The sequence below is a fragment of the Nycticebus coucang genome, chromosome 12 (assembly GCF_027406575.1).
Source record: "Nycticebus coucang isolate mNycCou1 chromosome 12, mNycCou1.pri, whole genome shotgun sequence".
In the NCBI taxonomy this organism is placed as follows: Eukaryota; Metazoa; Chordata; class Mammalia; order Primates; family Lorisidae; genus Nycticebus; species Nycticebus coucang.
This window is the reverse complement of record NC_069791.1, coordinates 92450133-92478084: the sequence shown is the minus strand read 5'-3', so window position 1 is coordinate 92478084 and position 27952 is coordinate 92450133. Positions and strand designations below refer to the sequence as shown.

The 27952-nt window shown below is 36.8% G+C and overlaps 1 protein-coding gene across 5 annotated transcripts; it reads left to right on the top strand.

Moving 5' to 3' along the window:
* Positions 1-73: 73 nt before the first annotated feature.
* Positions 74-27744, top strand: CCP110 (centriolar coiled-coil protein 110). 5 transcript variants are annotated; one of them, XM_053556244.1, is made up of 15 exons: positions 74-312; positions 6029-6184; positions 8274-8402; positions 11554-13168; positions 15254-15384; positions 16460-16637; positions 17507-17646; positions 17765-17881; positions 19264-19365; positions 19570-19686; positions 20872-20945; positions 21816-21878; positions 23243-23302; positions 23794-23879; positions 26418-27744. In XM_053556244.1, exons 2-15 carry the CDS (start codon positions 6044-6046, stop codon positions 26468-26470), a joined length of 3006 nt encoding a protein of 1001 aa, XP_053412219.1. In that variant the 5' UTR covers positions 74-312; positions 6029-6043; the 3' UTR covers positions 26471-27744. The 5 variants fall into 5 exon arrangements, with proteins under 5 accessions (XP_053412219.1, XP_053412217.1, XP_053412220.1 ...); XM_053556242.1 differs by having other exon boundaries at positions 134-232; XM_053556245.1 differs by lacking the exon at positions 21816-21878 and having other exon boundaries at positions 134-232.
* The last annotated feature ends 208 nt before the right edge of the window (positions 27745-27952 follow it).

Sequence of the window (27952 nt, the reverse complement as noted above, 5' to 3'; positions counted from 1 at the left end):
TACCTCTCCGTCAGGCGTGCTCAATGCACCTTGGGGATTGTAGTTTTCTGGAGAGCCAACCGTTCCAACTGCCCGGGAGGAAACTACCGGAAGCGCCGGCCGGGAGAGGTGGAGTCTGAGTGGCGGCGGCCGGGGCGGCGGCGGCGGTTGCCAGGAGCCCGCGTTGCCGCCTGAGACCCGTAATATGGCGGGGAGAAGGAGGAGAAGGCGGCGGCGGATCGAGCTGCTCCCTGTCGGTACCAATTGAGCCTCTTGCTTCCTGACAGGGTCCGTGGCGAGGGGAGAAAACCTGACGGGACCGTGGGGAATCAGGTGTGTGCATGAGCAGGGGCCTCGACCCTCGGCGGGTCGGAACTGAGAGGCAGCCTGGCGAGGCAGAATTGGCGCCCTGAGGCTGCTGAGGGCGGGCTCTTTGCTGGCTCCCGGGTCTCGAGCCTCTGGAGAGGCACGGGGGGCGGGAATGCGGGAGCCCGGGGGCAGGGAGCCCCGGGCTTTGCGGTGATGCTCCGGTGCTGGCAGCCCTGGTGGTCCCTCGGCCCTTGTCTTCAGAGGAGCTGGTGGAGCTGGGCGCAGGGCGCTGGGGTGAGGCAGAGGGTCCCCGGTGAATTAAACCCGAGGCAGAGCCAGAGAATCATCTCCTGGTGATAAAACTGGGCCGTTCTTTTTTTTCACTCCCCCCTTCGGCGCTGGAGAGGGATGTGTCCCCAGGGTGTGCACTGACCATTTCTGAACCCCGGTTACCAAACCTAGGGCCCAAGCTGGGAGTGCTGTTTACTCCGCCTTTGCCACTCTGGGGCATAATAAAGCGAATATTCTGGATTGCTCGTAAGGCTGCTAGGTGGTTCCCACCCTTTGCCTCTACTGCCTAGTTATGATCTCAGTCCCCTTTCCCTACCCCACTTTAGGCAAATGGCAGCCATCTAGAGGTTGATTTGATGGGGAGGGCTTGCGGGACGGCGAAATGAGGACGCTGTTGTCCCCCTTTCCATGTTTTTAAGTTACGTTTGAATCCTACCAGGAACTAAGCTCTGTCGCTGCCCTCCAGAGTTCACAGTCTAGCGTCCTTTTCGTGAGAAAAATAGCCCTCATTTATTGATGCTTTCTGCGTGTCCAGCAGTATGCTAATTGCATTCATGTATTAGCTCGTGGAATTCTCCCCAAATCCCTTTGAAACCAGATAATCAGAATTTTACAGAGATACAGAATTTTACAGAGATTACGGAATTTTACAGATAATCCATTTTACAGAGAAGGAAACTGAGGCCTAGGGATGGTAACTGGCATGTCAAGAACATACAACTGGTAGAAATCTTCCCATTTACTGCTGCTTCAATAAGTTTGCTTCTTTGGGGGAACTGATAGGTAAACTACCAGCTAGGTCTGATTTGAAAACAAGGTAGGGTCTGTTCCCGTGTCACTTTTAGCATTCCTTTTTGCGACGTTGTGGCAGCGTAATGGTAAGGAACAGATAGGACCACAGTCTGTGGGGTTTGCAAAGAGGCTCGTTCGGAAAAGGGTTAGTAGTAGCACTCCGTGATATAAATGGAGAAGGCAAGGCGTGTCTGAACTTGGCTGCAGCTGACAAATAATTGATGGAAGGAGACCAGTAATGCCTGATAGTGAAGTATGGGGCAGTAGATTTGTAGTCAAGACTTTATTAAAATAAAACCTTGTTAACAGTAGAAATTGTGGTGTGAGAAACATAATGCCCTCTGCTTAATCTTGGGATATGGACTGGTCACTTTTTTTTTTTGTAGAGACAGAGTTTCACTTTATCGCCCTCGGCAGAGTGCCATGGCGTCACACAGATCACAGCAACCTCCAACTCCTGGGCTTAAGCGATTCTCTTGCCTCAGCCTCCCGAGCAGCTGGGACTACAGGCGTCCGCCACAACGCCCAGCTATTTTTTTGTTGCAGTTTGGCCGGGGCTGGGTTTGAACCCGCCACCCTCGGTATACAGGAGCTGCCCTGGACTGGTCACTTTTTAAATGTTACCTTTGCAGTTCATAGGTCCCAGTTTCTCAGACCTATATGAATGAATGAAACGAGCATTCTCTCAATTCCATTCTTCCTAGCTAGCTTCTTTGGTGTATAGTAGTCCACCCTCTTCTTTTTTCTCCAGTTTACATTATTGTTTGAGTAATTACCCTAATTCATTTAGTGAATACTTTTATCAAGATCCTACCGTGCGGAGACATTGTTCTGTGTAATGGGGATTCAGTGAGCAAGACTGAAAAGGTACCTATGCTTATGGAGTTTACATTTTGATGGAGGAAGACAGACAAAAATCCAGGAAATAAGATAATTTCAGATATCTTGATACGTCTGAAAATTGGGAAATAGCAAGGTAGTGTGGTAGCGACTGAGGCAGGGCTAATTTAAATGAGACAATCAGGGAAGGCTTCTCTTAGGACATCCAGGCTGACAGTGAAGGATAAGAAGGATCCAGTCATGCTCCAGGATCATTTGGTAATTGCCATAATCTCCATATTAGCACTTGTATTTGAATGATTAATACATTGTCGTAAGCTGTAAATTATGCTATAATAGTTATGTATAACTATACATTAGCAATATGTAGGACATGTACTATTTAAGGGATCTGAATAGCTTTTTGAAACAATGAGGCATATCTTTATGATGTTATTGAAAGAAAAATAAAGCTATTGCCTTACATTTTCTAGACTTTTAACACTGAATTTTTCACTTTGCTTGCATGTTCATAGAAAGTATATTACTTCATTTATATAAATAACCTATTTATGTTCCCTGCAATACTGAATGCATGGGTTGTTTCAGAAAAGTACTTTAAAGTAGTTTAGCAGAAATGGGTTCATCTGAATGTCTTTTACATCTTAGCTACTGCATACTTTGGTTGTTACAATACATGTATAATGTGGGTTGAAACCTAGACTAAAAATATTTATGCAGTAGGGTGTTTTATTGTTTTACTTAAGTTATTTTTATGAACATAAGCTTGGAAAATAATCTCATTCATGCTCTAGCTAACCTTTCTTTAAACTCTCACTTTGCATAAATTGAACATAGATATAATTGATGGAATTGTAGGAAGTTTTGTTATTGATAAAACTACCAGTTGGCCAAAAGTAACAATATATCTTATTTTTTCTTTATCTAACCATAATTTTGAATATGCTTTTTTTAATTTCTAATTGCACTACTTGTCTCTGTCACTTAAGTGTACTGAATTTTTAAGTACTTTGTGGCCTACTGTAGTATCATATTCTATCTTATTTCATCTTTGCCCATGTCATTAGTTGAATTTCCCTACCATCTCTTTTTTTTCTTAAGTAGTTAATTCTTTTAAAATGAATACATATGAGATGAAATACATCAGGCCAAAAATAAATAAATAAATAAATAAATAAATAAAATGACACATAAAGGAATATTATTGTATTAGTTTTCTGTTTGCATAGTTCATACCTTTGTTGGTTATGATTGTTATTTCTTTTCCCTCATTTAAAGGAAACTGCCACACACAATGCTATGCAAACAATAGTTAATCAATATTTAATATTTGTTAAAAGAATGAATATGGGGGGTGGCACCCCGTGGCTCAGTGGGTAGGGTGCCAGCCCCATATACCGAGAGTGGCGGGTTCAAACCCAGCCCCAGCCCGGGCCAAACTGCAACAAAAAAATAGCAGGGCGTTGTGGTGGGTACCTGTAGTCTCAGCTACTCAGGAGGCTGAGGCAAGAGAATTGCCTAAGCCCAGGAGTTGGAGGTTTCTGTGAGCTGTGTAATGCCATGGCACTCTACTGAGGGAGATAAAGTGAGACTCTGTCTCTACCAAAAAAAAAGAATGAATATGGGGCTTATCCTTCCTGGTTACCTTTTAGTTTCATAGCTGCCATTAAAATTTCCCAGAAATTGTGAAATTACTCAATTGAAAGTTTTAAGTAGTTTGGTGATGGTTCCAATTCTTAACAGTAAAGTAGAATTAATATCATTGGTATATGGCATACTTCCTGGACTACAGCTCAGATTTTACTTTACAAATGTAAACAATATGTAATCAAATTGTACCCTCATATTAATCTTTTTTTTTTTTTTTTTTTGAGACAGAGTCTCATTATTTTGCCCTCAGAGTGCTGTCACATCACAGCTCACAGCAACCTTAAACTCTTGGGCTTCAGCGATCCTCTTGCCTCAGCCTTCCAAGTAGCTGGGCTACAGGCACTGGCCACAATGCCTGGCTATTTTTTTGTTATTGTTATTATTATTTAGCAGGCCCAGGCTGGGTTTGAACCCACTAGTCCTGGTGCTTGTGGCCAGCGCCCTAACCACTGCGCTATGGGTGCCAAGCCTAAAATTAAAAAAAAAAAAAGAAAGAAAAGTTCACAATATATATAAATTTAAAAAAATAGAATTAACACCTGTCAGTGGATTTTTTGTTTTTCACCTCTGAATTGGCTGGTGCCATGGAGTCAAATAGAGTCTTAAGATATGCAAGCTGAGATGGGATGATCACTTGAGCTCAGGGGTTCAAGGCTGTAGCGTGCTATGATTCCACTTATGAATAGTCACTGTAAGCTAACCTGGGCAACATAGTCAGATTCTTTCTCTTAAATAAAAAAAAGTATCCAACTAGGGTAGTGCCTGTGGCTCAGTGAGTAGGGCGCCGGCCCCATATACCGAGGGTGGAGGGTTCAAACCTGGCCCCGGCCAAACTGCAACAACAAAAAAATAGCCGGGCGTTGTGGCGGGTGCCTGTAGTCTCAGCTGTTCTGGAGGCTGAGGCAAGAGAATCGTCTAAGCCCAGGAGCTGGAGGTTGCTCTGAGCTTTGACGGCACGGCACCCTACCAAGGGTGATAAAATGAGACTCTGTCCCTTAAAAAAAAAAAAAAAAGCATCCAAGTAATAGCCTTTGAACTTTATAAAAGAAAAAGAATTTTTTTCTTTTCTTTTGTTTTTGAAACAGAGTCTTATTTTGTCGCCCTCGGTAGGTGTCACAGCTCACAGCAACCTCCAACTCCTGGGCTTAGGTGATTCTCTAGCCTCAGCCTCCCAAGTAGCTGGGACTACAGGTGCCCACCACAACGCCTCGCTATTCTTTGTTGTTGCAGTTTGGCCAGGGCTGTGTTTGAACCCGCCACTCTTAGTATATAGGGCTGGTGCCTACCCACTGAGCCACAGGTGACACCCCAAGGAAAAGAATTTTTTTTTTTTAATTAGAAAAAGAATTTTAAAAAGTAAATATTCTTGCCAGGCCTGGTGGCTCACACCTGTCATCCTAGCACTCTGGGAGGCTGAGGCGGATGGATTGCTTGAGCTAACGAGTTCTAGACCAGCCTGAGCAAAAGCAAGACCCCATCTCTATTGAAAATAGAAAAACTTAGGCAAGAGGATTGCTTAAGCATGAATTGGAGGTTGCTGTGAGCTATGACCCCCATTGCACTCTACCCAGGGTGACAGCTTGAGACTCTGTCTCAAAAAAAAAAAGTAAATATTCTTTTAAGTAGATCTTATCTTTTTTGCATTTTTACCTTTGTATGGTCTGTATACTTTATAGGTACTTGTATGTGATGATAAATACTATCAAAAAAATACGTGTATATATCTTATTTTACAATCTGTTTTTGTTTTTTTGTTGTTCCAGTTTGGCCAGGGCTGGGTTGGAACCTACAACCCTTGGCATATGGGGCCGGCGCCCTACCCACTGAGCCACAGGCGCCGCCTTATTTTACGATCTGAAGTTGGTAAAGTGGTATGGAACTTTGTTTCCTTTAAGGAGAATTGTTAATATTCGTCTTAAATAGTCACATTTAAAGATTAATTTACATACAAAAATATTAAAAAATATTTAATATTTAATATATGAAACGATTTTGTTTTCAGGTGATTTAGTATACCGGAGAATTAGCTCATGGTTAGTCAGATAGTACTGGGAAGATCAGTTATAGGAACTGTGAATGCCAGGACTGTATTCTGGTCTACAAATTTGTCAAGTAATTAAGATCTGGTTTTCTCAGCATGTTAAAAATGCTTTTTTCTTCCTGGTAGTATAATTGTGAGAAGATGGAGGAGTATGAGAAGTTCTGTGAAAAAAGTCTTGCCAGAATACAAGAAGCGTCACTATCCACAGAGAGCTTTCTACCTTCCCAGTCTGAAAGTATTTCACTTATTCGCTTCCATGGAGTGGCTGTGCTTTCTCCACTGGTAAACTTTGTTCTTGAATAATTTTTTCTGTAATGAACCATGCGGGTACCTGACACTTCTCTCCTAAATATTCTGGTATACGTCTCCTAAAAACAAGGGCATTTTCCTATATAAAACCTTAATATCATAATCACACCTTAAGAAAATGAATAATAATTTTTAATAGCACCTAATATTCTGTTCATATTCAGATTTCCCGATTTGTGCTCAAAATATCTTTTATAGCTTTTTTTCCCTAATGTGGACCCAGTGGAAATTCACAAATAAAATTTTTTATTATGTTTTTTTAATTTCTTTTAATGTAGAACAGTACTTGTACCTCTTAAAATTTTTTTTATGATATTGAATTTTTGAAGAGATCAGACAGATTGTCTTGTCTAGTGCCTCACATTTTGGATTTGTCTAATTGTTTCCTCGTGGTGATATTTAACTTCTTCCTTTAGTCCTTGTGGTTCTTGTAATTTGGAAGTTAATTCTAAAGTTTGGTTAGAATCAGCTTAAACATTTCTGGCAAGAATTCTTTGGAGATGATGCTATGTACTTCTTAAATTAAGTCAGACGTTATATAATGTTTAGTTGTTCCTCTAATTAGTGATGTTTAGTTTGACATCACTTGCTTATAGTGGTGACTGTCAGATAGTTCTTTAATATACATGTTTTTTCCTTTTTGTTTATCAAGTAAACTGTGTAATGATTCTTTGGTACCAAGTAAATAGAGAAAAAACTTATTTATTTATTTATTTTTTTTGAGACAGAGTCTTACTCTGTTGCTCAGGTTCAAATTCTGTTGTGTCAGCCTAGCTCCTAGCAAACTCAAATTCCTCCTGCTTCAGCCTCCCAAGTACCTGGGACTATAGGTGTCTACCACAACACCCGACTAATTTTTTATTTTTACTAGAGACAGGGTCTAGCTCTTGCTAAAGCTAGTCTCTGAACTCCTAAGCTGAAGGAACCCTCCTACCTCGGTCTCCTATACTGGTAGGATTACCAGCATGTGCATCGTACCTGGCCAGGAAAAAATTTTATAATATTTTTATCAGCTATTTGATGACATGTTGCTTGACTTAATATGGACCAAAATGTCTGAGGCTTGCTGTGTGGAGCCTATGACTCCATCAGTTATTTATTTATAAACAACATCTGATATTTATACACCTAATCCACACTTTTATGTTGTATTTGATAGACAAATTGCAATGTTTGAATCATTTTTTAATGATTTTTTTTTCATTTACAAAGTATAAAATAAGTCTTGACTCTTAACATAATGACTAAACTTCCCAGGACTTAATTAAGACGTTAATCTATCATAAAATGATATGTAATGCTGGGCAGTACCTGTGGCCCCATATGCCGGTGGTGGTGGGTTCAAACCCAGCCCCGGCCAAAAACGGCAAAAAAAAATGTAATGCTTAGAAGCTTTCAATTTTTTTAGGTAGATTAAATGTTTATTGGAGGTTACAATCAGGTGAAATAAAAAATGTGTTCTGATTTTGTAGGCAAATAAAACATCTGTTTCTTTTATCATTAAACCTTCATTTTCTTGAGGCAGCAAAGAGATAAGTGCACTGATTAGAAGATTAAACATTGAAGAATCTAACTGACCCAGTGAAGTAAGATACTGAAAACAAAATAATATTAAAGTGAATATTTAAGTGAAGTAATGAAAAGGTTCAGCAATGGCCAATAAAGTAATGAAAAGCTTCAGCAATGGCCAATAAAAGGGCTAATGTTATTTCTATTATTTTAGAACATTTGATAAGTGAACATTTTTTTCTTTTAACTTTTTTCAATTGAGAATTATTTACATACAGTAAAATGCACAGATCTTAAAGTGTCAAAGTTCCATGAATTTTGATATGTGGCATACACCAATGTAACTTACATCCACACAGGAGATTTTCATTACCACAGAAAGATCTTGTATGTCCCATCTCACTCAATGTCCCTACACCACTGTTCCTATTTCTTTCAAAATAGATTAGTTTTGCCTCTTGCACATGTTTTAAATCATTCTCTTCAAATATATTCTCTGATTTTATGGTATTTTTTAGCTGAGAAATAATTACATTTTTATGATGTTTTATAGCTTAACATTGAGAAAAGAAAAGAAATGCAACAGGAAAAGCAGAAAGCACTTGATATAGAAGCAAGAAAGCCGGTTAATAGGAAGAAATCTTTACTGACTCGTGTGCAGGAGATTCTTGAAAATGTTCAGGTGTGTAATTTGACCATTCTACCTCTTTTAGGTTATAATTAAGAAATCATAAGGTAAGCATTGATGATAATTTTTCAGAAATATATTTGTTTTCTTTCTTTCTTTCTTTTTGAGACAGAGTCTCTCACTCTATTGCCCAGGGTAGAATGCCCTGGCATCCTCATAGCTCACGGCAACCTAAAACTCTTGGGCTCAAGTGACTTTTGCCTCAGCCTCCCAAGTAGCTAGGAAATACAGGCACCCACCACAACACCTGGATAGTTTTTCTATTTTTATTAGACACGGGGTTTCACCCTTACTCAGGCTGGTCTCAGACTCCTCAGCTCAAGCAATTCTCCTGCCTCAGCTTCCAAGAGTGTTAGAATTAGAGGTGTGAGCGAGCACACCTGGCTTTTACTTAACTAATCATCAATATACTTTACTGTTACGTTTGAAAAACTTTATAATTTTTGATATTCCATTTCAGTTACTCCAAAGAGAATACACTTGCTCGTTAGTGTTGCTCAGTACTTGAATCAGAGGATACTTAGACAATGGAGCCACATACTGAATATAATTGCTTATTGTCTGCATCTTATGACTCTAAAAACATTGAATTCTTAATGATAAACTGATAGAATTGGTCATTGTGGTTTACCCCTAAACAAATCAGACTATTGACTAAATGACCTTCTTCTCATTCTCTGCTAAATAACTGCCTCCAATTTTTTTCATGAAAATTCTAATCTAATTTAGATTAGATAAACAGATACCTGGATGTATCCTAGATCCAAGTTAAAATCATTTAAACAACACATCTACCTTTTTACAATTATTTTTATTTTGATTAATATTGTATAGAAAATTTGTTTTAAGGTCTGCATCACTTTATACTAAAAAGAAAAATGAATTAAGTTGAAAACATAATTTCTGGGCAGCGCCTGTGGCTCAAGGAGTAGGGTGCCGGTCCCATATGCCAGAGGTGGTGGGTTCAAACCCAGCTCCGGCCCAAAAAGAAAAAAAAAAAGAGAACATAATTTCTGCCATATACAGCACTGTATTGCGGTCAACGTCTTTTTGTTTTTTCATAATCTTAGGGGTTTGTGGTTTGTGTAGTTCATACCAGGTAACACATGTATGATGAACCTTAGGGTATTTCTGCTACTGCTACCTTCCTTTCTCTGTGGGTAGTATGTAGTGTGAGTAGTAGATTTTAATTTGCAGTTATAATAACTGTCAATAATAAGTTTAAAAATATGATGTGTAAGGCTAATTTAATAAGAGGTAGGTTTTTGATTTACTAGATATTGCCTATTATTGAAACAAAAATGGCATAGGGTTCTTGGTCCACTGAGGAAAGATAAAATATACTAGTAATAAAATTATTGTTGCATTTAAAAGCTTTCTATTTAAAAGAGCATATACAATCTTGAATTGTGATGAATTATTCCTATAGAGAAATTTTATACAAACAGATTTCTAGTGTCTACTTCACTTGTAAAACCTGTGATTCTGTGATGTTTTTGTTGTAATATTTAACTTGTCGAAGGTTCATTTTAGTGGTATATAAAAAAACATAGTTGCTGAATATTATAAATGCAAAATGTGAAATATTTTAACATGGAAATCTAATTTGCTTAAACTTAGGAACATTTTCATGGATGTAGTGAATCTGTATCTCTTTTGGCTTATTTTGGTCCTGAGGCTTGCTTTGTTGTACTGTTTATTGCATAGTACCTGGAAACATTACATGTCTTGGGATTTGTAAAGTAAAATAGGAGAGCCATATGGGTCTAGGTCAAAACAAACACATACAAAACAACCTGAAAATCATTTAGTATTTAGTATTTTGAAGTCTAATGGTTTCTGCCAGCGTAATACTTTCTTTTATGTTCTTTGGAAACCATCCTAGTTTTCTTTTTATTCTTTTGCAAAGTTAGATTTAGATACATTATTATTATTTTATTTTATTGGAAATTTTTAGAAATATCTTTTTTCTTTTTCACTTTGTTGCCCTCAGAAGAGTGCCATGGTGACACACCTCATAGCAACCTCCAGCTCTTGGGCTTAGGCGATTCACTTGCCTCAGCCTCCCAAGTAGCTGGGACTATAGGCCCCCGCCACAACACCTGGCTATTTTTTTGTTTTTTTGTTGTTGTTGTTGTTGTTGTTGCAGTTTGGCTGGGGCCGGGGCTTGAGCCTGCCACCCTCGGCACATGGGGCTAGCGCCCCACTCCCTGAACCACGGGTGCCACCCCGCTTGGCTATTGTTTTCGTTGCAGTTTGGCCGGGGCCAGGTTCAAACCTGCCACCTTGGTATATGGGGCCGGCGTCCTACTCACTGAGCCACAGGTGCTGCACTGGATTTAGATACATTACAGTTTATCTATTTTAACATGTATTTTATTTTTTATTAGATCTCTTGTGTATATAGTTGTTCTCATCTTAATGCATCAAATTTTTGTCTATTATGCTGCTCTAAAATGCATTAACAGGCTGTTGTTTTAACTCACAGTTAATCTAACCGAATTTTGTTTTAACAAATTTAGTTTTACGTTGAACTATTTCTTATTTCTAAGAAATATAAGCTAAATGACTGGGCTATTATTTACTATAAATTTGCCTCATTTTATGGAGGGGTGTTAAACCTTGGAGTATGCATGTAGGAGTTAGGAGTCTTATTGCTGAATTATTTTTGCTTAATCAGTTCCTGAACAAGTTAATCTTTGTTAGAAAGGGATTATTTACATGCAACACTTAATTACTTGCTATTTATTGCATATTATTATTGTTAGGTGATAGCTGTCTTAGGAGGAACAATTTGGTGATATGAATAAGAGAAAGTTAAGGAAAATACTTCTATTCTAAGATTAAATTATACATGGATATATGAATATGTGTGTGTATATACACGTACATTTATGTTTATATTTTTATCAATTTAGATGATTTCCTTTTTTTCTTTTAAGAAATAGGCCTTAATAACCAATAGATGTTTTTATAGTAATTAGAATCTCATGTGACATAGTTTACCTTAGAAACCAGTCATCTTAGCTTTTGTTTATATTTTCAAATGTTAGAACTCTAAATCTTCAGTTTTAGTTTTATGTTAGAAAACAGTGAGGCTTTTTGTGCAGTGAGGAAATACTAATTTTCAAATTTCCCTTTTCAGGTTAGAAAAGCACCTAATGCCAGTGATTTTGATCAGTGGGAGACTGAAACTGTTTACTCTAATTCAGAAGTCAGAAACTTGAATGTTCCTGCTACATTTCCAAATTGCTTTCAAAGCCCTACTGAACATTCTAATTTAGCAAAGCTTGAAAAGATAGCTGGAATTTTGCCATTGGAGAATGAAGACCAATGTAAAACTAATGAGATAGACTTAGCCAGAGATTCAGAAGGATTTAATTCTTTGAAGCAATGTGATAGTTCAAATATTAGTCATGCAGAAAATGAAGTTTTTCCCAAGATCTCTTCAGCAACCCCACAAGAGACTCTTATTTCTGATGGTTTCTTCTCAATAAATGAAGAACAGGATCCATCACTTTTGGCAGAAGTCACCCCAGATCCCTATGTAATGAGTCTTCAGAATCTAATGAAAAAGTCGAAAGAATATATAGAAAGAGAACAATCTAGACGCAGTCTGAGAAGTAGTGCAAAGAAGAGTGTTAATGAGAGTCATTCAGACAAAGAAAATGAGGCTGTTAAAGTGACTGAGTGTATAAAGGAGAAGGCCCAGATGATAGGCAAACACTGTGTTTCAACTATTCCTGACAAACCAAGCCTTAATAAATCAAATGTTCTTCTCCAAGGTGCTTCAAGTCAAGCAAGCAGCATGAATATGCCTGTTTTAGCTAGCTTTTCTAAAGCAGATATGGCTATACAAGCTGGCCATCCCACTGTTCAAGATTCTGATTCTGATTTTAAAGTTGTTCCTACTTTTGTTACTGAAAATAATGCTATCAAAAGTCTTACAAATTCATATGCCAAATTACCTAGTCCAGAGCCAAGTATGAGTCCAAAAATGCATCGAAGGCGTTCCAGGCCATCATCAGAATGTCATATACTTATAAATAACCCAATAAATGCCTGTGAATTAAGCCCTAAAGGAAAAGAACAGGCGGTGGACTTAATTGTCCAAGATACTGATGAAAGAATAAATGTACCTGAAACTGTGCCAAAGTTACCAATTAATTTAGCAGGAGTTTCCTCAAGTAAGGTTTATATCAGCAAAAATACATCCGAAGTCATTGAGGATGTAGTTTTAGGTAAATCAACAGGACATCAATTAGAAAATAAAGTTATTCATGGACTTGCCACTGTGGAAGGTCAGTTAACATCTGATGAGAGAGGAGCACACAAAATGAACAGTACTTGTACTGCAGTGCCAAAATTGCCTGAACCATATGCTTCCACTCAAAACTTTGGAACTGTGGGTGGACTCAATTCAGCCAGCATGTCAGAGAAAAACTCCTGCAATTTACAAATGGAATTGAATAAATCTTATGATGTAAAAAACCCATCTCCTTTACTGATGCAAAGCCAGAATACCAGACAGCAGATGGATACACCTACAGTGTCCTGTGGAAATGAACAATTTTTGGATAACAGTTTTGACAAACTTAAACGGAGACTTGATTTAGATATCGATAGTTTGCAAAAAGAAAACTGCCCTTACGTCATAACTGGAATAGCTGAACAAGAAAGGCAACATTTGTCAGAAAAAAGATACTCTAAGGGATCTATCTTTATTAATAAGAATAAAATGTTAGATACTAACTCCAAAGGTAAGGAAACTTTGAAGTGTTTGATACTTGGTATGTAGATATTACCTTCATTTTACACTTTTAATTGATGTTTTAAAAAATTGTATTAATCTGTTCATATGGCCACTTCATTTATTTTATTAGAAAGTATATAATTAGCTGTAATTCATTATTATTCGATAACCTTTTTAAAAGGATTTTCTTAAATGGCAAAGCTTTCATAGTCCACTTGATATTGAGAATATTAGTATTATTATAAAATAATATAATATTAGTGACAGAAATAGTTCTTACATGAAACATCATATGTAGTTGTAATCCAAAGTATTGCTGTGAGAACTTTTGGACTATGATTTCTTTTTTTTTTTTTGAGACAGAGTCTCACTGTCTCCCTTGGTAGAGTGCTGTAGTGTCATAGTTCACAGCAACCTCAAACTCTTGGGCTCAGCCTCCCAAGTGGCTGGAACTATAGGCACCCACCACAATGCCTGGCTATTTTTTTGGTTGTAGTTGTCGTTGTTTGGTAGGCCTGAGCTGGATTCAAACCTGCCAACTCCAGTGTATGTGGCTGGCGCCCTGGCTGCTGAGCTACAGGCATCGAGCCTGGACTATGATTTCTAATATTTTTATCAATTTGTTCTTTCATCTGTAATGAGATCTTCATGTAGTTGGCCCCTAGAGAAAGCATCACAAATAAGGCTCTGAATATTGTTTCAAGAATAATTGTTTTATTAATAAAAATTATTTTTTCAGGATTTTTGTTCTTTGCATCCAGTGTTACATTGACAATTTGTTAAAGTATGTTTTTCTTCTTCATCACTTCATGACTTTTGTCATGGTTCATAATTCTTCCTTACTGATATGGAAGACATAAAGTAAATTTTAAGTTCTTAAGCTTATGAGAAATACAGGGTTGGGACATATCACTTAAAACCTGTGCATCTTTATAAAAGCTCTAGTAAGAACAACTGGTACTCGGGGAGCCAATTTGGATCCTCCAGGCAGGCAACATAGCAAGGCTAGAGGCCGCTTCAGTGAATATCAAAAGTACACAAAATCAACTAAGTGGCAAATCTGGCAGTGTTTTAGTAAGTGCTTTAAGATGAGGCCAGTTATGGAGGCAGCTTGGGAGCTGTCACGGTGGGGTGAGGAGGCAGTGTGGTGCGCTGAGATGCTGAAGCTGCCCACAGCTACGTGAAAGCTTTTATTATCAGATAGAGCTGAATGGACTCCTGATGTTAACTGAGTGGTTGAGCTGAAGGTTATAATTCTACTCCTGTTTTTCCAGTTACCCTTGACTATGAAAAACTATAAATAAAGTATAAATTGTTGCTGAATAAAGTGTATTTAGGAACAAATTATGGGAAGACTACAGCAGTAGCACAATAGTACATAATATACTTATTTTTAGAGACAATCATTGTGTGTTTGGAAAGAACGATTCTTTGAATTTAGCTGAGCTAGTGTATAATGGATCCATGAATATATACTTGATACATCTATAATACTTGGTATTTCAGCATTTTCATATGTCTTATTACAGCTTTCTATTCAGGAAGTTTGCGTAGTCATGATGATTTCTCTTGTGCTTTTTAGTTAGTAACTAAAATATCTGGAATTTTAATGTTCAGTTTTTTCTGGAATTTCAAGCTGAGAAATCTTGATACCATCAAAGGAATATTTACTTTAAAAATCAAAACAAGCAAAACTATAAAATGCAAAACCAGAGATGCTGGAGAAGGACAAGAGTCAAAAGATAAGTAGTGTTAAGATGCAGCTGAGGACCACATCAACTAAAGTTAGAGTCAAGAGAATCTTGCCTGAACATATAATCTTAGCTCTGTTAGTTCAGATTGTGATAAGATCTGTTGAATGAGTGGGTATAGGTGGTGAGGTACAGGTCTGTCTTTATTAGACAGCGTGAAGTACGAACAGTGGCAAATGACAATGTGGTTTAAAATGGAGACCTGGCTATATCTTGATTGTATTTTGTCAGATTCAAGAATGCTTTCTTGTCAGAAGAACAATTTAAATTGATGGTATAAGGTATCAAATATTAGACTTGTAATGAATCTTCTAAATTTGAGGGGATGTATTTCCTTACAGAAAGCGAGGAGATACTAAAAAACAAGATGTTAGCTTTTGAAGAAATGCGAAAGAGACTAGAAGAACAACATGCCCAGCAGTTATCACTACTCATAGCTGAGCAGGAAAGGGAACAGGAAAGACTGCAGAAGGTGAGGAATTAAAATGTAAGGGGAGATTGGGCTGGTATTGAAACTTAGCCAAAGATAACTATGAATTTTGGTCATGTATAGAATACTTGTAATTTTTCCCCATGTATCTTAATCCAAGAGAGTTATTGATTTTGATATATGGGTAGTATTCTTTTTTTTTTGGAGACAGTCTTAACTATGTCAACCTTGGTAGACTGCTGAGGCATCACAGCTCACAGCAACCTCAAACTCTTGGGCTTAAGCAATTCTCTTGCCTCAGCCTCCCTAGTAGTTGCAACTACAGGTGCCCGCTACAATGCCTTGCTATTTTTTTGTTGTTGTTGCAATTGTCATTGTTGTTTAGCTGGCCCGGGCCGAGTGCATCTGTCAGCCTCGGTGCATGTGGCTGACTCTATAACCACTGCACTACGGGTGCTGAGCCATGGGTAGTATTCTTATTGTCAAAATGTGAGGTTTTATATTTAGATACTTATCTAAAAGTAATTGTATAATTTATCAAAAAGATACTTTATTGAATCTTTAATTTAAAACATTTAATATTTTTAATAGACTTTTTTTTCTTTTTTGAGACAGTTTTTATTTTGTCGCCCTCGGTAGAGTGCGGTGGCATCACAGCTCACAGCAACCTCCAACTCCTGGGCTTAGGCAATTCTCCTGCCTCAGCCTCCTGAGTAGCTGGGATTACAGGTGCCTGCCACAACGCCCGGCTATTTTTTGTTGTGGTTTGGCTGAGGCGAGTTTTGAATCCCCCACCCTCGGTATATGGGGCTGGCACCCTACCCACTGAGCCACAGGTGCTGGCCAAAACATTTAATATTTTTAAGAGATATTTTACAGATATATGCTGAAGTACACACTCTGTAAGAACTATATGATAAGAACACTTGTTATAATAATGTATCACATTTTAAAATCAAATAAATTTTCATAGTTTTATTTGAGGAGGAAAAGTTGAAATAAATACTAACAATAATTTACTGATTATGTCTTCTTTTGGCTAAGCCTAACATGGTACTGTTTTGGGATGTAATTAAACACAAGCTCTACCATCTTATAATAAACTGTTAATCTATAGGAAATAGAAGAGCAAGAGAAAATGTTAAAAGAGAAGAAGCCAATCCCAGCAGAAGCCTCTGAATTGGACATTGACAATATGGTAGAGTTAGAATGGAGAAAAATAAGTGATTCTGGTTTGCTAGAAACAATGCTGTCTCAAGTGGATTCACTCCATACTTCAAATTCAAATAGTTCTGGTAAAGATTTAAAAATCCTTTTCCATTTGAAAAAGTTATCCTACAGTAAGATATTTTATTTGGCACACTTTATAATTGTAGCTCCTTTTAAGTAATTCCATCTTCAACCTACAGCTGTTTGCCAGCTGCTTAGTAACCAATGAAAAACGACATGATAGCAGATCAAAGACTTGTGAGCAGGTGCTCATGAGAAAAGACTGCCTTAGTGAGGAAAATATTAGGAAATTCAGTTCAGAGCCCAGTCTGTGATCATTCATGCAGCAGGTGATCTACTTCAACTGAAAACAGTTTGCTGTCTGCCAAGTGATCTTGAATTACCTCTAAGTCCCGAGTCCCTGTAGTAGCTTATCTTCACATCTTCAATTATCCTGAGATGTTGTTTGTGTTAAAAAGATCCATCTGTGCATAAAGCTTAAAGTTCATAAATATTTAAGTCTGCATGTGGATCGGTTTACTAGAGTAAAATGGCATCGGTTGTTATTCTCTCTCTTTTTTTTTTTCTTTCTGAGACAGAATCTCACTCTGTTGCTCTCGGTAGAGTGCCGTGGTGTTTTATCTCCTCAGACTCCTAAGTTTAAGCCATCCTTTTACCTCAGCTTCCTGAGGCACTAGTACTACAAGTGCCTGCCACAACGCCCAGTTAATTTTTCTTTTTTAGTAGAGGTGGAGGTCTTGCTCTTGCTCGGGCTAGTCTCAAACTCCTGAGCTCAGGTGATCCACCTTCTTGGCCTCCCAGAGTGTTAGGATCATAGACATGAATCACTGCGCCCGGCCTCAGTTGTATTCTTAATGAATATCACAGTGTTTAATTTGATGTTCTTCATATTTTTATTATATGACATCAAGTATAATTATGTATATTTCTCTAGGTTTCACAAATTCTGCTCTACAACATAGTTTTGGTTCTTCAAATGAAGCACCATTCTACCTCTGGGGGTCATCACCTAGTAGCTTGACCAAACTCTCAGTAACAAGGCCTTTTGGAAGGGCCAAAACTAGATTGTCTCAGGTGAGCGAAGTTAATGATCTATAGCCGTCTTTCTTTTTTTTTTTTTTTTAAGAGCTATACCTTCTTATGTTGTACAAATGAGCATCAATAGGTATCATGTTTGTCTTTTTTCTCCTAGGTTTTTAGTACAGAAGTACAAGCAAAATTTAATAAAATAACTGCAGTGGCAAAAGGATTTCTTACTCGTAGGCTTATGCAGACAGATAAGCTGAAGCAACTTCGACAGACTGTGAAAGTAAGATTGTTATAAATTATTTGTATCTCATTTAAAATTTCTATTAGCTAAGCTGACAGATTAGTTCAGAACTTAGGCAGATCAAATATTTTTTTAGTCACTGTAATTATTATTATTATTATTATTTTAGAGACAGAGTCTCACTTTGTGGCCCTAAGTAGAGTGCTGTGGTGTCACAGCTCACAGCAACCTCCAGCTCTTGGGCTTAGCTGATTCTCTTGCCTTAGCCTCCGCTAGGACTACAGGCGTACACCACAATGCCCAGCTATTTTTTTGTTGCAGTTTGGCCAGGGTCAGATTTGAACCCACTACCCCTGGTATATGGGGCCGGTACCCTACTCACTGAGCCATAGGCACCACCCTGTAATTATTAGTATTACTCAGATAATTGTATAAGTGATATGTAAATGAAGGGGGGGGTTCTTTTTGTTTTGCTTTTTGGTTTTTTTTGGAGATAGGGTCTCGCTCTGTTGCCTAGACTCACTGCAACCTCAAACTCCTGGGCTTAATTGATCCTTCTGCGTAAGCCTCCCTAGTAGCTGGAACTACACATTTGTGCCACTATTCTTCGCTAATTTTTCCATTTTTTATAGAGGTGAAGTCTTGTGTATTGCTCAGGCTGGTCTCAAACTCTTGGCTTCAGATGATCGTCTTAGCTTAGCCTCCCAAAATGCTGGGATTATAGGCATGAGTCACTGTGAAGAATGTTTGACTTTTAATAAGTAATAGTTTTAGTTTTGATCTTAGGATAGTCAGCCCACTGTATTTGTGGGTTCCACATCTGTATTTTGCATCTGTTAATTCAATCAACCATGGATTGAACATATTAAAGAAAATGATGGTTGTATCTGTACTGAACATAAACAGACTTTTTTCTTGTCATAATTCCCTAAACAATATATTGTTAACAACTATTTACATAGCATTTATGTTGTGTTAGGTATTATAAGCAATCTGGAGATGATTTAAAGCAGCGGTTCTCAACCTGTGGGTCACGACCCCTTTGGGGGTCTCTTGCATATCAGATATTTACATTATGATTCATAATAGTAGCAAAATAACAGTTATGAAGTAGCCACGAAAATAATTTTGTGGTTGGGAGTCACCACAACATGAGGAAGTGTATTAAAGGGTCACAGCATTAGGAAGGTTGAGAACCACTGATGGGAGGGTGTTTATAGACTATATGCAAGTACTATATATCATTTTATGTAGGAGACACGAGTATCCATAGATTTTGGTATCTTTGGGGGTTTTGGTACTAGTCACCTACAGATAATGTGGGACAACTATAATTTTGGATTGAGAAAAAGACAAAAAGGAAACTAGTGATAATGAGTCTTTCTAGAAAAATGTTTTTGAAAGAGCATTTCTTTTTTCAGGATACTATGGAATTCATGAGAAGTTTTCAGTCAGAAGCACCATTAAAGAGAGGCATTGTTTCAGCACAGGATGCTTCACTTCAGGAAAGAGTGTTAGCTCAGGTAACAAACCACACATATCCTTAAGGCTTTTAAGAAACAGAAATTTTACATTTTTTCTCTTTCCATTTAATCACCGAAAATAGGTTTCAATGACAACTACTTTAACTTTTTTTTAATACATAAAAAAGTGTTAATAGTTTATATAATATTACTGAACTCCACTCATCTTTTAAATGCATATGGTATTTTTTCTTTTGAACCTAGTTGCGTGCTGCCCTGTATGGCATTCATGACATATTCTTTGTAATGGATGCAGCTGAAAGAATGTCTATTCTACATCATGATCGAGAAGCTCGAAAAGAGAAAATGCTCAGGCAAATGGTATGTTACATGATTTTCTGATGAGTGGAGTTCTTTTGGGTTTAGGGTAGTTGATACTAAATGTCATTTTTTTATTGACCTCATCACCTTTCCAATATTTGTTAAGAAATTCTTAGGATTACTGGCAACATTTAAATCTGTAGACTGATTTAAAAGAATTACATAATGAAAGAATTATATATTATTTTCTGATTGGATTTTGGAGTTGGAGTTTTGAATGTTTTGCTTGGATGGCTTGTAAAACACTTAACAACAGGCTCAGCGCTCATAGCACAGTACTTAATGGCACCAGCCACGGACACTAGGGGTGGTGGGTTCAAACCTGGCCCAGGCCAGCAAGACAACAATGACAACTGCAACAAATAATGGCTGGGCGTTGTGGCAGGCACCTGTAGTTCCAGCTACGTGGGAGGCTGAGGCAAGAGAATTGCTTAAGCCCAAGATCTTCAGGTTGCTATGAGCTGTGACGCCATGGCACTCTACTGAGATTGACACAGTGAGACTCTGTCTCAAATAAATAAATAAATGAATAAACAATAAAATAAAAAATAAAAAACTTACCAGCAGCTCCTGATTAAATTCCCTGAAACTCTGATGTGGATTTTGCCTTTTTTGAAATCAGTTAGAAACAGACTTCAAATTACTTTGAAATATATCAGTATTGGTAGTTTGTGATTTGAATTAATGATCTTAGTGTGGTTGGCAAAGGGAAAACAAGCAAAATTTATTTCACTGGGAAAAAGTAATTTTAATTACTTGATTATTAGAATCAGGCTGTCTCAGAAGACTAAGTTAAAGATAAAAATGTTAGTAAAGAAGACTGGGTGCAGTGGCTCATGCCTGTAACACTGGGAGGCCAAGGCGGGTGGATTGCCTGAGCTTAGAAGTTTGAGAACAGCCTGAGCAAGAGAGACCGCATCTCTAAAAATAGCTGGGCGTTGTGAAGGGCACCTATAGTCTCAGTTACTTGGGAGGTCAGCAAGAGGATCGCTTGAGCTCAAGAGTTTGAGGTTGCTATGAGCTGTGACGCCACGGTACTCTACTGAGAGCAACAAAGTGAGATTCTGTCCCAAAAAAAAAAAAAAGTTAGTAAAGAAAAGCTTTTCCAGGAATTTTGGGATCATCCTATATTATGTTATAGTATTATTGGCACCAGAAGTTTTCTGTTACTTTTGTATTTTAAAGGATAAAATGAAAAGTCCCCGAGTGGCTCTTTCAGCGGCAACACAGAAGTCTCTTGATAGGAAGAAGTACATGAAGTAAGTTTTTTAATATTATGTTATATTAATTAGTATTAAGCCAATTAATTTTAGTCATTTGTTGGTCTATTTATATATCAAATTAGAAAGAACAGTTAACTTTTCTACCATTGATCTGCTAGAAATTCCTTTTTATACAAAGAAGTTTTATTTGCTTGGCACCTGTAGCTCACTTGTTAGGGCGCTGGCCACTGGTGGGTTTGAACCTGGCCTGGGCCTGCTAAATAACAACAGCAACAACAACAACAACAAAAATATCTGGGCGTTATGACGGGTGCCTGTAGTCAACAACAACAACAACAAAAATATCTGGGCATTATGGTGGGTGCCTGTAGTTCCAGCTACTTGGGAGGCTAAGGCAAGAGAATTGCTTAAGCCCAAGAGTTTGAGGTTGCTGTGAGCTGTGACACCATTGTGCTCTACAGAGGGCAACATAATGAGACTCTGTCTCAAAAAAAAAAAAAGAAAAAAAGAATAAAATCAGGTGGTAACATCTGATTTCATCTTTAGATAAATTTATCAATTCCTAAATTTGTCCACATTTAACTTGTATAGTTGATAGCCAGCCAGCAGTCTTAAAAACAGTAAATCCTTATATTCAATATTTACCTTCTTATCTTTTAAACATATTCTTTTTCTGATACCCTAAAGATTCCCTAAGAAGAAAAACTTAATGAGAAGAATATCGATAAACTATCTTTTACAAATCGTTCTTTCTTGAAAGTAATCTTTATATGCTTAGAATACTTACAGTGGTAAACCAATTTCTAAGCGATGATTTATTTGTGTCATCCAATATTAGACTTGTAAGGATGTTTTGTTCCCTTCTCTAAATACATTGTTTGTATCCTTATTTTTATATTGTGTTAGAGCTGCTGAAATGGGAATGCCAAATAAGAAATTTCTGGTTAAACAAAATCCTTCTGAAACAAGGTGAGAAAAATCACTTAGTCTCAGTGAGAGGCTTTTTTAAAGAAAAAGTTTTCATAAATCCTGATCTTCTTTTTTGTTGACTTTGTTCTACTTTACATCAGTAAAACACTCCTTGCTGGAGGATCTTGGGCTTAGGATTCATGTTAATACCTGGTCATATATCTAGTCCTACGTGTCAAATCAGATGTACTTGGAGCTTTGTGTGGGACATGGTATCTCTGGTGGAAATTTGAGCTTGATATGTCTTGAGTTCAGTCCACATTCCAGAGAATCTTTGAGAATTATAAACCTTAAAAAGGCTAACTTAGTATTTCTGAACCATTTTCTATTCTTTTTTTTTTTTTTGCATTTTAATATTGTAGCATTTATTAAGAATTACAGAAACAGATGACATACTGTTTTAATATACTATTTAAAACTTTAATAGTATTTCATTTTAAGTGATGGAATCATTCCTTATGAGCATAATAATCAGAATCATCTCCAGAAATGTCTTTTAGACAAGTTGTAATGATGTACGAGAGTTTTTTTTTTTTTTTAGAGACAGAGTCTCACTTTATGGCCCTCGGTAGAGTGCCATGGCATCACACAGCTCACAGCAACCTCCAACTCCTGGGCTTAAGCGATTCTCTTGCCTCAGCCTCCCAAGTAGCTGGGACTACAGGCGCCCGCCACAACGCCCAGCTATTTTTTGGTTGCAGTTCAGCCGGGGTCGGGTTTGAACCTGCCACCCTCGGTATATGGGGCCGGTGCCTTACCCATTTTCTATTCTTTTAAAATGAAAGTGATATTTTCTTCTCTCACGTTTGAAAGGAAAAGTTATCTTTTGTTAAGTATATAAGAGAATGACCTAAAATCACAAGGGTTAATGCATGTTGGACATCTCTTCCTCATAAAAACCTAAGGTTTGGGATCTTGGTGAACAAAATATAAGTACCCCCAGCCAGGCGCGGTGGCTCACGCCTGTAATCCTAGCACTCTGGGAGGCCAAGGTGGATGGATTGTTAGAACTTACGCGTTTGAGACCAGCCTGAGCAAAAGTGAGACCCTGTCTCTACTAAAAAAATATAAAACTGAGGCAAGAGGATCACTTGAGTTGGATGTTACTGTGAGCTATGATTATGCCATGGCACTCTACCCAGGGCAACAGCTTAAGACTATGTCTCAAAAAAAAAAAAAAAAGTGTGTGTGTGTATAGAGAGAGATGTACCACATTAATATGCTTTAATCAATTTGCTTTGCTTTGTGGTTGTATCATTGCATACATGACTTCCATTTTACTGTCATCATCTTTCATCCATTGAAAGAAAATGAGAAAACAGAATTAGTTTTTTGAATTAACTTTTTATTCAATTTGTCAACAGAGTCCTTCAGCCAAACCAAGGACAGAATGCACCTGTTCATAGGCTACTTAGTAGACAAGGGTAAGAATGTGACATACATGGGTATTTAAGAATATTCAAATCAAGATTTGCTCTGAGAAGGAAAAATATAACGTTCTTTACATAAAGGATAACTATTTTTCAGTATGTTTTTTTATAGCATTGGGAAAATCTTTTAAAAGTTTTGTCTTCAAATATAACCCTCTTCGTGTAATGTTGTATATTTTAATTATCATCTTACGTTGGCATGTTTTTACTTTTCATTTCATACCATTTTACTCCTTAAATAATTTAAATATCCATATAGTAGATTCAGCATCAACAAAGTGATTCTCCAACAAAGTATAAGTCATGCTGTAGTCTCTTGCTGAAGCAAAAGTATAGCTTTCCTTACTATGCACATGCGTGAGACTTAAATTCTTTTCAAGCTTATTTGTGCTTTGAACATTTGATGCAGTGTGGTTGCTTTCTTTGAATTTTGAAAATTTAGACCTTAATGCAAGTGACTTATTAATTTTTTTATATTCAATTAGAACCCCTAAGACATCAGTGAAGGGGGTTGTGCAAAATAGACAGAAGTCTTCACAGAGCAGAGTGCCTAACAGAGCGCCTGTTTCAGGTGTGTAGAAAATGGATTCCTGAAGCCCATTCAATAGAAAGAAGTGCACACGCTTCCCTGTAACCCAAGCCACTGAAGTTTAGTATGTTGTCTTTCTTTGCCACCATAATTTTGGCATATTCACAGTCATTCCTGTTAGGGTTCCTTGGTATATTTTGTGACAGTCAAGAAATCTTAGTAAAATTGTGGTTCTAATCTTGATTTCTTTAATATTTCTATGGAAAACTTTTTATTCTGAAAATTTTGTAGAATTATCCATGCTCAATTCAGAAAGCTTTTTTTTTAATGAGTAGAAGATAATGATCATCTGCTGCTTAAATCTATGTATGTCTCTTCAACTTTGGGGGAGTCTATCACCTAGGAATATTTGTGTCTGTGCGAAAAGGGATGAAAACGTTCTCCCTCTGACCACAAGATCATATGTGAATATGCCGGGTTAAGGGGGGGGTCGGTTCTTAATGTTTTCCTTAATGAGAAGCTTGAGCCAAGTCTCTCCTTATGTTCGTTATTGGAGGAGCATTTAAAAGTTAACTGAAAACTATTTTAAAATTTTGTTTATGGTGGCAAGAAGACAAATTCAGTGTTGAGCTACCTTAAAGCTCCTAACTAAGTGCTTTAATACTTTTTAGGTATATTTGTTAAGACACTTTAAGTTCACTTAAAATTATGTGATCCATTTAAAAAATGCTTTCAAGGTTTGGGCACTTGTGGCTCAAATGGCTAAGGCACCAGCATACACCTGAGCTGGTGGGTTTGAATCCAGCCCAGGCCCGCCAAACAACAATGATGGCTGCAACCAAAAAATAGCCGGGCATTGTGGCAGGCACCTGTAGTCCCAGCTACTTGGGAGGTGGAGGCAGGAGAATTGCTTGAGCCCAGGAACTGGAGGTTGCTGCGAGCTGTGATGCCACAGTACTCTACCCAGGGTGACAGCTTGAGGCTCTGTCTCAAAAAAAAAAAAAAAAAAGAAAAGTTTTAAAAATGTTATACATTAATTTAACTATACTGCTTTCTGAACATTTAAAAGAAACCTAGATTAATCATTAGCAATTAAATCAACTGTAATCTTTCCATTATATAATTAGGCAAATTTTAGAGCTTTTATTACTGATTTCCTTAGATTTAGGAGGGAACAAGCAATATAAGTGATGTCTTCATGTTATCACCATTTGTTCACATAAGTTCAAAGAGGGAGCAAACTATTGATCATGACTTTGAAATGATGCTGACTTTTTGTGTATATGTATTGCATATGATTCATAATGTCATACATATATAGGATAATTTAAAAGGTCATCTTTTGGAAATCACTGTGACAGTCAATTGACTTGTTTACATACTTGAAGATTTTGCTTATTCCATAGGCAGCAGCTAATTTGAGAGATAACCGTTTGGAAAAGCTCAGACTTAACACCAGTGGAATTTTCAGACATTTTCAGTTATATATTTTTGATAAATCTTAGCTAGTTGGAAAGTGATTGAGGAATCAATATTGTTTTGCCTAATATTATCAATTTGCCACAGTGACTCTCCATGTTCTTTTTCATACATTTCATTTCCACTATTTGTCACTTGTGAATTTATAAGCCAAATAGCAACTACTGTTTTACACTAAAGGTGTAAAAGATCAACAGGCAGTCATTGATGTTAATAACATGGTGAGGTCCAGTACTTAGAACTATTGAGTTTTAATTGCATTGCAATTTAATTATTAATACAAATAATTGTAATTGCTTAACCTTTGAATTAACATGGACAATTAATATGTTCCTAAACAAGCTACCAAAATTCTTTCCTGTATTTTCTGAAGATTTATTTATATATGCGTGCATATTTAGACAATTGAAAGTGTCTAAAGAATTTTATTTTTTTTTACATAAACTGAGAATTTGGGATACTGACTGGTTAAAATGCTAACTATGAATCTGAACAAAGGAACCCATTGTTGCTCTTAGATTACTCTTTCTTGCTTAGATTTTTAATGGCCTGGATTATGTTTCATCCAAATTTGAAATTATGCTTTGATTTGCTCTACATGGAGATAAACCTTTATGAAGTTTATAGGGACCTCATTTGTGTTATGATAAAAGTAGACTGAAGTAAAATTCCAAAGTGTTAAAGTATGCTGCAAAGCATTTAAAGTTATTTATAGTTTTAACAAACTAAATTGCAATCTCTGATGTCATGTCTTGAAACATATTTCTTGATTTGATGTTTTGTGCTTGACTAGAGTTTGTAGTGAAATTCAGAAACTACTGATCAGAGTAGGAGGTGGTCATGCAAAATGGTTAAGTAAAATAATGAATCAAATGGAAGTGGGTTCTTAGAGGTCTACTTCTAGTTTTGTTAACTAAAGCAGGTACTCTTCTATGCTTCAGTTATGTTATCCTCTACTTCGTGATTATTTCCTGTAAGGAGTAAATATGATGAAGATGTATATTGCTTAGCTAAGTGCTTGGTACATAGTAAGCACTCATTAAATGGTACCATAGAAAAAGCTACCGTTGAGAAATAATATTAGTTTTGCTTTATTTTTAGGAGTATATGCAGGAAAAATCCAAAGAAAGCGGCCAAATGTTGCGACAATTTAAGAAGACAGCATTCATTAGGATAAAAAGGGAGAGGAGGATTATTCTTATATTCCCTACCCAAGAGTTTTTATTTAACCCTCAACTCTGTTTACACCACTGACATCAAAAGGCTGAGCAATTATGTGGAGAATGTGGTCAGTCTGGCTAATTCCCGCCACATGCCTCCATTTTCCTCTCAATAATAGGTTTGGGTAAGACAAATTAGTGTTTAAGAATTGCCTCATCTCTGTGCTTAACCTACACAATTACCAGTTTGTTTTATGCACCCAGATATCTACAGAGATCCTTTTGGTAAACTTAACAGACATTTGGATTTATTTTTAGAAAATATTGAAAAGATGACAAATTATAAGTTCTAAAATTTAATTCATCTCTATGTACTTATTGCTGAATTTGATAAACAAATTAGATACTATTTTATGCACGGGGAAATTATTACAGAAGATTGTTTTTCCTTGGCTTTAAACTTTAAATGCTCAGATTAGTCTCTCAATATCCATAGTCTTTGATTTACCATATAGCTGACTGGTCCACCTAAAATTAATCATGGAAGTAGCTTTGAGTCACATCCTATCAACAAGTTGTCTTACACATGTATGTTACCCCAGTACTTACTGTCAGAAATATTTGTACTAGCTTATAAGATCTTTTTGTGAAGGGTAACCAGTTTTGAGAAGATAGCACAATCTTCTTGAATGTAGCACTTAGGAATGCATTATTACATACATCTCTGTAAAATAAGAATTACATGTGTTGCATGCAGTTACATTTTCTAGTTAGCCTGTGTATTTTGTTTCTTCATAGTCTGCTTTTTCTAGCATGTTTGATTTAGAAGAGAAAAAAGGGCTATATAATTATAATGGTAAATCCAGATTTCATATGAGATAATAATATTGCCTAGTTAAAATTTTGCATCTTACCTGGTTGATCCAGCTAGTAGGAAAAAAAAACCCAAAAAACTCTGCATTGCTTAAAGGCACGAATGTTTAAGGTTTTTCATCACTAACATATTCATTAAAAGTATCAACTGATAAATGTTAACAAGAGAACATGATTTTATGAAAGAAATGTCACTGTTAATTTATCATTTTTAAAAAGGGCTTTGTGCTTCTCACATAAAATTGAGACTGTGTATACTTAATCTTTCTAACTTCAGTTTTAAAGAGATATTGGTATTTTGAAAATGCAGCATATATATTCTTAATGCCCTTTTAAGAATATGGGATAAAGATAGTTTTTTCTGATTTTTTGTTCTGTTTACATCTAGCCATAGACAGAAAATAATAATCTACCCTGGGTGTAAACTTGATTTTCTTTATTGCAATAAATCATTCACTGAATGAGTGAACGAGAAAATTAGAAGACAGTCAAAAAAGTCCAAGTTACCAATTTTTAAATTTATGGGCAAAGTATATTAAATTATCTTCTTAATATGATAAACTGTGCTTTATCATTCTGAAAACTCAGGATACGGTTTCCTTA

Coding starts and splice junctions, on each gene's coding strand:
- CCP110 (XM_053556242.1), top strand. CDS start 185: ATGGCGGGGAGAAGGAGGAGAAGGCGGCGGCGGATCGAGCTGCTCCCT. Junction 19,366..19,569: donor AGGAAAGAGTGTTAGCTCAG/GTAACAAACCAC, acceptor TTTTGAACCTAG/TTGCGTGCTGCCCTGTATGG. Junction 20,946..21,815: donor GATAGGAAGAAGTACATGAA/GTAAGTTTTTTA, acceptor ATATTGTGTTAG/AGCTGCTGAAATGGGAATGC.